Source organism: Oncorhynchus masou, chromosome 22 (genome assembly GCF_036934945.1).
Source record: "Oncorhynchus masou masou isolate Uvic2021 chromosome 22, UVic_Omas_1.1, whole genome shotgun sequence".
Lineage (NCBI taxonomy): Eukaryota > Metazoa > Chordata > Actinopteri > Salmoniformes > Salmonidae > Oncorhynchus > Oncorhynchus masou.
In genome coordinates, this window is record NC_088233.1 from 42,770,140 (window position 1) to 42,783,562 (window position 13,423).

Genomic DNA, 13,423 nt, shown 5'->3' on the forward strand with positions numbered 1-13,423 from the left:
GCTGCGTGCTCGATTTTATACACCTGTAAGCAACGGGTGTGGCTGTAATGGCCACATCTACTCATTTGAAGGTATGTCCAAATACTTTTGTATCTATAGTGCAGATGAGGGTAGGACATTGGCATTCTAGTAGTATCCATCTAACAGCAACATTTTTGTGTTTTCTGTAATGAGAAACAGTGGTTTGTAACCTTAAAAAAAATACCCCAACCTTTATTAAAAGAACTCACTTATATCCTATAACATATGTTGCGGTGGTAGCCAGGGTTGGCCGCCAGGAAAAAGCGGGATCAGGCGAGTGCAGGAGTCAGCCCCAGCACGTGCCTTTATGGGCCCTGGTGTCTGTCCTGGCTCCTGCCACAGCCTCTCCTCCTCCACTGAGCCCTCCAGGCTAGGGATCAGTTCACCTCAGTCCCCATACCCCTTTCCTTCTTCCCCCAGAGCCAGACACCACCATGACAACTCACACAGAGAGCCCTAACCACCACAGTGCCACAGTAGAGTACATAAACAAACAGGCCAAACCAGTCCAGTCCACACAGGTCTTCTCTGCTGCTCTGCCATTATGTCGACTCATCAGACCCACGCTAGCTGGTTAGTCATAGGAGCTTCCAGTGTAAGGCAAACAGCTCGTCTTGGCTTTGCAGAGGGAATCTGGCAAGAGATGTTTGCTCATTTGTCCCCACACATGTATGTGGTTTTGTAGTGCAGCAGGGCAGGGAGTAGGGACTGCTGCTCCAGCCTTTCTTGACTGTCCATATTATTCAGCTTGTTGGAATCTGTGCTGTCCTCCTACACACTCTACTCTGCCCAGTACAGTCTGTACACGCTGTCCCATTGTCCATGTTCAGCTATACTTAGCTACTCTCACACATCTACCCAATGTGTCTGTCCTATGGTCCTTCAAATAATCCCCCATGTCAGACAGTTTGTAATGTCCTTCCAGATTGACCTCTGTGGGTATGTCTTTACAGATGCTGGTCTAACCATCATATTATTGTCATCTGTTTTCTTGTTTGCGCACACGCACGGACGCACGGACGCACACACACACACACACAAACAAACATTCCAAATATTCCTCCTTTCCTTTTCACATCTGACCTCTTGGCCTCTATTTTATCAAATCAAAGTTTTTTGGTCTCGTACACAGATTTGCAGATGTTATTTCAGGTGCAGCAAAATGCTTGTGTTTCTAGTTCCAACAGTGCAGTAATTCCTAATAAATACAAAAAAAATAACAATAATCCAGGGAATTATCTCCTCAGTACCTTTAGAGCCGTCCGTGTAGACAGGCTGGGCTCCTGATGAATGTCACTCCTTCCTCCATTGTCTGAAGCATTGGAAAGCTCTGCCTGGGCCTCAACCACGGGGATGATTACAGCCCCATCGTTAGAACATTGCTGTCATCTGCTCCACCAACAGCGTCTCATGTCCACTAGGCTGACTTAGTGGGAGTAGAGAGAACCGTTCTGGTTCAGTGACTAACCTAATTAGGGCTGTGGTTCCTGGTTCCTAGTGCCTATGTACCCTTTCTCTCTCCCCTGACTCACCCTTTTTTTCTGCACTCTCAATCACTGTACCAGAAATGACTTCTGTCCCACTTTTCCTCCAAACGAACACAAGTTAAATTCATCAACCAACCTGAAGCTTTCACTCGCCCGCACACAAAGAAAAGGCTTCATAAGTAAAAACAAGATGGTTTATTTAGTACCGTAACACCTTTCGCAGTCTATAAAGTAAGAAAAGGAAATGTGATACACACCATGAACATATGGGTAAGTGTTACATTCAACTGTTAGATCCTTCAATGGTGTTTCTCCTCTCCATGTCTACGCGTGCACTTTCAATTCACAATCACATTCTATTGTCCTTCAGCATGACAGCATGCTTCCATTACACGATACAGTATGTGAGTCTTCACATCAAGCTCTGTGTGCCAGATGCATGCGTCCACTCATGGCGCGGCTTGTTACGTTCAATTTCTATCACATGTAAACTGACCCGGGAAGCGTGCCTTAGTTTCATACAATAAAAAAAAAAGTGATTAAGCAGCTTGTGGTCTGTTTATCTTAATGGAAACGGAACGAAAATGAACAAAAGTTAGTTACAATGTGTTGTGTTTATCAGGAATGACTTGTGTTATACCTCACAATGGTGTGCATGCACATCCTTGTAGTTAAACACCTAAATAATCTTCCTTTTCTCCTCCATGCACTCAGAATTAGAATTTCTCTTCATGTTAGGACGGTAAGTTATAGTACGGTGGTATTACTGTGTGGTAGTAATGTGTAATTGGTAGTACTTTGTGGCTATTATGTGACGGTGCTGGTAGTACTGTGGTAGAACTGTGTGGCTATGTGTGGTGGTGGTGGTGGCATGTCCTAAACTCAGAACCAGAACTCGGAAACGAAGATGTGGACATTGACGATGTTCCGATGAGACACCACCCCAGAGGTGACATAGTTCATAGCCAGCTTCAACACCATGTTTAGCGAGCCAATCAGGGGCTTCACCTGTCGGACAACACCTAAGGGAGACACAGAGGGATAGTCAGAGAGTAAAGGGTACCAAACGTACTGGGTAAGGGGGGGGGGGGGGGGGGTTGTTATGACTGACCATCAAGTTAGCTTAATTAAAACAGTTTTATTTAGTTTGCAGTCATCCTTATAGGGGATAGGAAACCTTCCTCTACATTTTTTTTGCATTTCTACTCATAACATACTGTATGGAAGTAATAGGCCCATTCTAGTTCTATCTCGGGACATTCTAGAATGAAAAGTGGCAGCAGGGATGGATCGATGTTGTTTTCTTCTCATCACGTGCAGCAATACTATTACTGGAGCCTGGTGACGTGCTGACCTCATACGATGAGAGGAATGTCAAACCTATTGATGTGAATCGGGCTTTTATTTCTCTCCTTCATCCCTCCCTCCCTCCCTCCATCCACCCGTCCCCCACCTCCCTCCCTCCAACCGCCAACCTCCCTTGGAGGACAAGCAAAAGAGACACTCTCCTATCACGGTGACAACGTGGGGAAAACACAACACCACTGCTTTAGACCGAGACCCAAGAATGACCGAATGCACATGGAATTTGTTGGAAGCTCTTTTTAAGTGAACATGCGATTACAGGGTGAAAGAACGACCGTGTTTATCCAGGCTGTCAGCAGGCCCTTTCTCTGCGGAGGGCTGGTGACATTTCAGCTCAGTCCTGTTTGAACAGCCATCGCCCAGCGTGCAGCCAGGCAGCACAATCACTGCACTGCCCATTCACTGTTGTCTTTCTCTCTATCTATCCATCTCTCTTGTTCTCTCTCTCGACGGTTTCTCACACAGAGAGACAGGTATTAGATGAAGTAGGTATTGGTCTCATAATTCTAAAATATATTGAATTCAATGCGGTAAAGTCTATCAAAAGTACAGCCTGATGAATTATCTTAAATCAAATCAACAAGATGTCCCGCCATCACTCAATGTGACTCATGAAAAGCCTTTGTACCACAATTGTCAGAAACCAGTGAGAGACATTTGGTCATGGGTATTTCCATGTTAAAAGCCCCATGAGCACTAACATATGAAGTTCATATGAGCACATAAAATTTGATGTCAAATGAAAGCTGGAGAAACTAAGGCTTTTATACATTTTTCTACGGTTTCCATCCTAAAAATTAGGAATATTCGAAGGCTTTGACTTCTGGTCAAACAGATGGAAAAGGGGTCTTAGAAAACAGAAAAAGTCATAAAAGGTATTTGAAATACATCAAAACACAATAATGTTGGAGTAAAGACCCCTACCAACTAATATCAACATTTTATATTTAGTTTTGCAGAAATTATTTGGCATATGTTGACTAAATATTGCCTATTGTCTTGTCATTACAAAATCAGTAACATAATGACTGAATTGGCTACAGTGGGAATTCATTGTAGTAACAAACCACAGTTGGGTCACCTACTACTGTCCTCCCTTCCACCGGCATTCTGTTATGACAGGTCTGGACTCACCAAATGTGGTCTTGTTTGGAGGTGGAGCTCATTCAAATAATAGCCCCTGTGTATAATAATAACCAAACATGTAAAGGAAGATGTAAACATTTTTCTACCATGAAGAGAAGGACATTCATAATTATGCATTTCTGTATAGTGCAGATCAAAGACCCATGATTTCATTGTTACCATCAGTCTGTTAATGGGTGTTAATCCACTTCACTTACAGATGTAGGATCTTAATTTGAGCACTCTTTCGTTGCTGAGAATTTTCCTGCACAGAAGGAAATGCAAACTTGTATTTGAGTGTATTTGAGGTTAAAAAAATGTTTCTAACATTTGTCATTTCTACATTGACATTTCAGACTTGATTTGCCCGTTAATTATAATCCACATAATTCACATTTCCTGTTGCTGCAGGATTATTTTCCTGCTGTAGCAAACTGGCTCAAATTAAGAACCTACATCTGTATTTTAGTTCAATAACCAAAACATCTTTTTTTTTTCAAACTTAAGGTGTTATATCATAGCTGGCGCCCCCCTTTTCTGCAGATATTTAAGAGTTTTTGTAAAACATGGTCACATAAAAAACAGGGAGATTTTACCGTCCATCTGTTACCAAACTTTACATCTGCACTGTTCTTCGAGTAAATGTGATTTTGGAAACTGTTCTGTGGAAATAAAATGTATTCCTTGTACATAGAGTTGCATGGTTTGTTTAACTTTGCAATCAATGGTTTTTGTTTGGCATACTTTTAAAGTGAAAAATCGGAGTCTCAGCGTCATTCTGTTTCTGTGGAATTGCCCTCATTCTCACCATAGGGCAAACGATGAAGATCAAGGGTGAGCTGGTTGCTGCAAATATCCTCTGGGGTGGACACTGGCATGGTGTGGGGTTAGAATCTAGACCCTCTCTAAAACGCTAACATTATTTTCTCTTCTCCTCTCTTGCCTTCTCCCTGTCTCATCTTCTCCTCTTCCTTAAGGGCGCCTGCCTGATGTTTGTGGCACCATCATTGAGGCCCGCGAGGGTAAATGAGTCCCATGTGTTGGACGACGGGAAGCGGACTGGTCTGTCACGCGATACAGCCATGAAGGCAGGCAGGCATTCCTTCAGGGATCCATCTTTAGGCGGAGAAGCTCAACCAGAGTCAGTCTTACTGCGCCTACCCTCTCGTCCCCTCTCCCTTCTCCCAGTCAGTCTGGATCCCTGCGGCCACACAGAAGATTCCAGAAGATTCCAGCGATAAGCGCCTGAAGAGTGTGGAATAGGGCCCTTCTTACCAGGGTTGCCCCCTTGTTTTGGTGTTTTGGGACTCTGTTGCGTAGTGACACAGGGCTGAGAGACTGAGGGGAGCGGGACGGGGGTTTTATTGTTTCCAAACCGTCAGCTTCATCAGAGAGAAGGAACCTCTGTGTGAACTCAACGACAGTGCTGCAGCACTAATGTTCAGAAAAATAAAGGACATGGAAAAACAGATTGGTGCTTTGCGTATATGAAACTATTATTATCATCACCAGCAAATGGAGGTGGCATGCTGTTCAGTTATACAAGTGCCAAATATTCACTCAATACGGAGAGATAATGTAGACATAAAGTTGACTGAGTTTGGGAATTGATCCACTGCATGTGAGTCGTTGACGTACAACAAGATATACGGCGGCAGGGTAGCCTAGTGGTTAGAGCGTTGGACTAGTAACCGGAAGGTTGCAAGTTCAAACCCCCGAGCTGACAAGGTACAAATCTGTCGTTCTGCCCCTGAACAGGCAGTTAACCCACTGTTCCTAGGCCGTCATTGAAAATAAGAATTTGTTCTTAACTGAACTGCCTGGTTAAATAAAGGTGAGAAGAAACAGAGTTCATGAAGTTCAAATTTTACCATGTAACTTCAAAGTTAGTCAGTTCACAGGGTTCAATATTGGATGAACTGGAAGACCCAATCAAGACGAGCGAGAGCGAGACGAGCACAATGAAACATATCACTCATTATAAATACAGTATGGCACACCACAATACGGCATGGGTTTCACTTTCACAATAGCCCTGTTTTATTGGGAGTAGAGCAATGGTTTCAGATCATAAATGTGACCCGAATCCAATGGAGGCTCTAAATGTTTTTTATTACAGGGTTCAGCTGGGGCCAAGTTTGCTGCTGGCGCAAACAAAATATCTCAAGGACAAATGAAAATTGGAGGGACAAAGAAGCGAAATGTTACATTATTTTAAATTTACATGATATAAAAAAAAATACACTAGACAATGTAGGATTCAACTAAATGGTGTCCTGAGCATCCACAGTCAAAACTCCTCAATATCTAAATGGCAACTCTGTCACGCCTGTAGGCGTCTCACAGCTTTCTCAGGTGCGCTGCTCAGTTCTACTGTCAGCAGCTTTGCATGTCGTCACTGATCAGTGAGGTGCGGCAGCTGAGTCCCTTGATTGGCTCAACATAGCTCAGCAAGTGGCAGAGTGATGTAGTGCATGCAGTGCGTGTTCCTCTTAATCATCCCAAGTTTTAATTGCGCAGTTAGACCAGCCAGATGTTACACCTGAAGAGGCTCGTATGAAGCCTTATAAGGGCTCTATGCTTCAGCATGTTTCACATCCACAGCACACAGAGTACTGTATCCTCCACGAAGACAAGGCATCTACAGTGACAGCTGGAGCTCAACATACTAGCTATGAATCTGAGGTGAAACCAAACCACCACAACCACATAATTATTGCAAACATTTCACTCAGTCACGAGCTGTGGTGAGGTGAAAACCTCAAAGCTACCAGGTTTTACGTTGATGCAATCATATCGTCAGTACCTGAGGTGTAGGCCTTTACACATAAACAATAAAAAAGACCAGATCTCTCACTGATATCATCTCTCCGCTACTTTGTGTATCTAGTACATTCCAGGATATGATTGTACGCCTACAGTACGTCTGAAAGTAGTGCTCTGCTATCCCTGGGTAGTATATCTGGGAGTGCGTTGAGGTAGTATATCTGGGAGTGCGTTGAGGTAGTATATCTGGGAGTGCGTTGAGGTAGTATATCTGGGAGTGCGTTGAGGTAGTATATCTGGGAGTGCGTTGAGGTAGTATATCTGGGAGTGCGTTGAGGTAGTATATCTGGGAGTGCGTTGAGGTAGTATATCTGGGAGTGCGTTGAGGTAGTATATCTGGGAGTGCGTTGAGGTAGTATATCTGCCGCAGGGTGCAGAGGTGACCCCACCATGTTCCAACCTCCATCAAACACACAGCTGCACAAACCCCCTGTTCCATAGAACATTCCGGCACACCATAACATAGCCTGTAAGTAGAAAAAAAGCGTTAACACTAGAGGCGCTGAGGCAGTCATTTTGACTGCATATGAATTTAAAATTGAAATATCTCTTACATTTTTTAAAGTCATGCTTCCCTCCTTCCTCGAATTTTCCTAAATAAGTATATTTAACACACATATGTTGTTCGAATTTAGATATCACCATTGGTGATTTTAGCATGTAAATAGGTGTATATGTAATAGGTTATAGGTTACACCACCAAGTCAGAAAAGTAGGCGAAATTAAGAGGGGAAAATATACCAAATTATTAGGGTGAAGCTCATGAGCTACTAACAGCTTACTACACAACATACACTTAGTATTACTTTCTCAGCTACAGTATACATATCTCCCTGACATATTACATCATCTATGCAGCAGCATACAATACATTTTTGGACTCACCTTGTTGTGATGTGCTCACTTGATTTGGAAGGTGGCGCGGCGGTCCTTCGTGGACAGATTTTGTCATTAAACTTTGTCATCAAAGTCTGGCATTCTCTGGATTTATGGTGCTATCAAGACCACTGAGAACTCGGAAAAAACAAGGTTGAATCATGATGACGTCAGTGATCTTCAGGTCGTAGCTCTTGAGCACTGATACGTTTCATCTATAATTGATTTTCATTATTTGTCTTCATATGACAAGGATTAAAGAAGATTTTCCAGTAGATTGTCGACTTGATGATGACTGCTAGCTAAGATTCAGTCCAATCAAAGCTTCTGTAGATATTACGTTATGTAACGTCATTTTATCTGTGGCCAATGACCTTGAGCCTTCTTGGATGGGCACTTCTAATGTATCTCTATGGCAGCCCCCAAGAGGCTTGAATTTTCAGAGCTCTACCCTTAGATTTGGCGGTGACGTAGTGTCCCCACGAGTGACAGAACACTGAGTCGATCACGGCGCAACTAGAGAACATTACCAACCCCTACACTCCATATTTTCCAATTGGCTGCCCCACCACCAGAGAAAGCACTGAGGTAGTCTGAAACACCTGCATTTTGGAGCGGCCTTACTCAAGAAAGCAAAAAAAGATAACAATTATTCGAACTCAATAATTATTATTTAAAAAAAATTACATTGTTTGCAAACAAATATTAATAACAAAATAACATGCAAAACAGGCAACCCTGATTTCTTTAAGCTAAAATGTGGGGCTCAAAACAGGTGGGGCTCTGCCCTGCATGACTGGTCGCCACTGGATATCACGAACGGAATTTGTTTTTAGTTTTAGGAGGACAAGTCATTTCTTTCCCTGGATTGCCAAAAAGTGACTTTTTCTAATCATCCTATAGAGTCACATGCAGGTAAGACGTTTTGATTTCTATCAGAGGAGCCTGGTGGGAGGAGCTATAGGATGACAGGCTCATTGTAATAGCTGGAATGGAACCAATGGAACGGAGTCAAACGTGGTTTCCATGTTTGATGTGTTTGATACATTCCATTCATTCCATTCCAGCCATGACAATGAACCCGTTCTCATATAGCCCACCAGCCTCCTCTGAGATCTATATAGTATCAGATAGAGCAGATTCTGAGGTTTCCAAAACACTTACCCTTGCTAAATACATTTCAAAATGTAAATTTTTCCATGAATAACCGCTGTTCTTTTGCGCTCCACACGTGAGATCCCCTACAGTAACATAAACTAATAAAATTAATGAAATATTCTTATTGAATACTTTTTTCTTTACATAGTTGAATGTGCTGACAACAAAATCACACACAAATTATAAATTTTAAATCAAATGTATCAACGCATGGAGGTCTGGATTTGGAGTCACACTCAAAATTAAAGTGGAACACCACACTACAGGCTGATCCAACTTTGATGTAATGTCCTTAAAACAAGTCAAAATGAGGCTCAGTAGTGTGTGTGGCCTCCATGTGCCTGTATGACCTCCCTACAATGCCTGGGCATGCTGTTGATAAGGTGACGGATGGTCTCCTGAGGGATCTCCTCCCAGACCTGGACTAAAGCATCCGCCAACTCCTGGACAGTCTGTGGTGCAATGTGGTTGGTCAATGGAGAGAGACATGATGTTCCAAAAGTGCTCAATTGGATTCAGGTCTGGGGAACGGGTGGGCCAGTCTATAGCATCAATGCCTTCCTCTTGCAGGAACTGCTGACACACTCCAGGCACATGAGGTCGAGCATTGTCTTGCCTCTGGTGAGCACATGGAGGGCTGTGTGGCCCCCCAAAGAAATGCCACCCCACACCATGACTGACCCACCGCCAAACCGGTCATGCTGGAGGATGTTGCAGGCAGCAGAACGTTCTCCACGGCGTCTCCAGACTGTCACATGTGCTCAGTGTGAACCTGCTTTCATCTGTGAAGAGCACAGGGCGCCAGTGGCAAATTTGTCAATCTTGGTGTTCTCTGGCAAATGCCAAACGTCCTGCACGTTGTTGGGCTGTAAGCACAACCCCCACCTGTGGACGTCGGGCCCTCATATCACCCTCATGGAGTCTTTTTCTGACCGTTTGAGCAGACACATGCACATTTGTGGCCTGCTGGAGGTAATTTTGCAGGGCTCTGGCAGTGCTCCTCCTGCTTCTCCTTGCACAAAGGTGGAGGTAGCGGTCCTGCTGCTGGGTTGTTGCCCTCCTACGGCCTCCTGATGTACTGGCCTGTCTCCTGGTAGCGCCTCCATAATCTGGATACTACACTGACAGACACAGCAAATCTTCTTGCCACAGCTCGCATTGATGTGCCATCCTGGATGAGCTGCACTACCTGAGCCACTTGTGTGGGTTGTAGACCCCGTCTCATGCTACCACTAGAGTGAAAGCACCGCCAACATTCAAAAGTGACCAAAACATCAGCCAGGAAGCATAGGAACTGAGAAGTGGTCTGTGGTCCCCACCTGCAGAACCACTCCTTTATTCGGGGGTGTCTTGCTAAATGCCTATAATTTTCACCTGTTGTCTATTCCATTTGCACAACAGCATGTGAAAGTTATTGTCAATCAGTGTTGCTTCCTAAGAGGACAGTTTGATTTCACAGAAGTGTGATTGACTTGGAGTTACATTGTGTTGTTTAAGTGTTCCCTTTATTTTTTTGAGCAGTGTATTAGACAGTTAGAATGTTGCAGTCAAAATGGCTGCTCATTGGCGTAGTAAGGGGTGGTATTTTAAGTGTTAAATACATGGTAGCAGAGGAGACACTGCCACAAAACAAAGTGAAGCAAATGTCAGGAGGCTGCGAGGGATACAATATTAAAGGGTTACATGTAAACAGTACAATTTCGGGGTTTTCTGGTTTCTACAACTCGGCGAGGAAGTGTATGACAAAATCCAAAATGAACGGGTTTAACACCAGAAACAAATGAAAAGCATGCGTCGGCCTTACCACAGTATTGTATAATGACACGCTGGCCGTGGTGCGATGCATACTCCGTGCTGTAAAACCATTGGACAAAGGCCAGGCAGAGCACGCTACGGCCCAGGCCCAGTCCGCTCTGAGAGAGGCATAGGATTAGCATGAAACCCCTTGGGGACCGGACCATAGGGCACGGGCCTGACAGGCCTTTCTTGTGTGTTTAGTATAGCTCCTGATCACAACCAACTGACCGACGGTTGGGCAGTCCAGCCAGGCTGTCTAAACAGTCCCTTGACCACTCCAAAGGAGACGTGAGCACTGAACACCCCCAGTCTGAAAGGCCAGCTCATGTGGTTTGGTATTTCAAGGTCATTTAGCAATGAGTCACAGTTACAGATCAAATGAACCGTTGGACGCATGCAATCATGCTCCACTGCTTGTGACATCATTGAAAAAGTAGCTACAGTAGCTGGAAGGAAAAGATTGCTGCTTTTCTTGGATTTTCTATGTTCAGTGGTTGTTTAATGGATGAGTAGCATTGATGATATAGTAACATATAGTCACATTATATTTATTGTGACCTTCACATCGTAGTAAAAGTGACCTTGTACAGTAACCTAAACTATCGCTGAGGAGCATAGGACAAATTAGACAAAAGCACTCTATATCTAGAAACATGGCATTAAAACCTACAACAGAAGTTGATGCTGGATTTGGTGGACTTTCTGGAAACATTGATTTATCAACATGCGCATTTCCTGAATGTCTTTTGGATCCATATTTGATAAACGGATACAGTATGTCAGTATCCCTGGATACCTTTCATTACATTATCTGTATTGGCCAAAAATATATACATAAAGCAGTGGCGGTCGGTGCCATTTAAGATGAGGGAGGACGATTTTTTTTCATGAGACTGGCCTTATTTCACAGCATACTGGATGACTCTCATTCATATTCCATTCACCTAGTTCAATGTAACAGCGATAGGTTTAGGCTACTACATAATATTCAAATGTTCCCTATACCCATCCTGAGGTAGCCTATGAATGAAAGTTTACAACGTATGTGCAGATAGGTCGAGAGACAAATATGTGACATTCAATACCGCCGAGCACACTCTTGCCTGCATCATTAGTAATCATTAGTCCAATATTTGCAAACGAGAGTTTCTATTGGACAAATTAAGGTATGTTAATCCCCGTTTTGTTCCATTTGCTTCCGTTTAAGAAATGTTTTTCAACAGAATTTGCGATCACACATAAACACAGTTCACTTTCATAGCAGCCACGTTGTATTCCTTCTCGCATCTATGCGCTCTCCTCCTCTCACCTCTTCCCTTCGCTTGTTGACTTCAATGCACAACACATCAGCTATATGTGACCAGGCGAAAAAACCTTTCCAAGCCAAACTGATACACACAGCCAACATCGTTCTCACTATATTCGCTAATGTAACGTCTATAGTCAGAACTAACGCGTTACTAAACCCACTACAATCATGCAGTAACATTACAATGTACAGTCAGTAAGCAGTTACACCGGTGGGCCCCAGTGGCAATAAATTAGCAATACCAAAATCTTACCTTGACTTGGAAAATGTCCAGTGTTGTATTGGAAAGTCATAGTCAGCTAGCTAACATAGCATCCCTCAGTTTGAGCAGGGTGTTTGAGTAGGCTAAACTAGCTAGCTGCATTTGATAGCTAAGTAAGTGTAACTAGAAGTGAAAACAAATGAGATCTCTCTCACTATTCCTCTTTTGCTTCTCCTTCATTTTAGAAGATATTAATTTGTTCAAAACTATTGTCTTTCTCTCTCTTTGAGTCAACTACTCACAACATTTTATACGCTGCAGTGCCAGATAGCTGTAGGTTATGCTTTCAATACTAGATTCATTCTCTGATCATTTTATTGGGTGGACAACATGTCTGTTCATACTGCAATAGTTCTAATAGTCTGGAGGGTGCCCTCTGGAAGCTGTGTAAGTCTAAAGAAGGCGGTGAGAACCATGAGCCTACTAGGTTTCGTATTGAAGTCAATGTACCCATAGGAGGATGGAAGCTAGCTGTCCTCCGGCTACACCATGGTGCTACCCTACAGAGTACTGTTTGTATATGTATTTATTATGGATTATGGATCCCCATTAGCTGCTGGCAAAGCATTACATTACATTACAATACATTCGCAGATTTCACAACATACTGTGTGCCCTCAGGCCCATACTCTACCACTAGCACATAACTATAGTACTAAATCCATGTGTGTGTGTGTGTGTGTGTGTGTGTGTGTGTGTGTGTGTGTGTGTGTGTGTGTGTGTGTGTGTGTGTCAATATTTGTATTGCTTCACTGTCCCTGCTGTTCCATAAGGTGCTTTTTTAATCTGTTTTTTAAATGCTGCTTACTGCTTGCGTCACTTACTTTATGTGGAATAGAGTTCCATGTAGCATGGCTCTATGTAGTACTGTGTGCCTCCCATAGTCTGTATTGGACTTGGGGACTGTAAAGGGACCTCTTGTGGCATGTCTTGTGGGGTATGCATGGGTGTCCAAGCTGTGTGCCAGTAGTTTAGACAGACAGCTTGGTGCATTCAGCATGTCAATACCTCTCACAGATAAAAGTAGTGATGAAGTCAATCTCTCCTCCACTTTCAGCCAGGAGAGATTGACATGCATATTATTAATATCTGTAACGGCCGATTTCATCCTCTTTGTCTGAAGAGGTGTAGCAAGGATCGGACCAATACGCAGCGTGGTAAGTGCCCATGACGATTTTAAAAAGAAAAGCCTGAACA

General features: G+C 43.4%; 1 protein-coding gene across 1 annotated transcript in view; it reads right to left on the reverse strand.

Annotated features, from left to right (window-relative positions):
* Positions 1-1,684: 1,684 nt before the first annotated feature.
* LOC135509532 (fibulin-1-like) overlaps positions 1,685-13,423 on the reverse strand; it is a 51,274-nt gene continuing 39,535 nt past the window's right edge. Inside the window, 1 exon segment of the mRNA XM_064930268.1 lies at positions 1,685-2,530. Within this exon segment, the coding sequence (XP_064786340.1) occupies positions 2,391-2,530 (140 nt within the window). The 3' untranslated portion in view covers positions 1,685-2,390.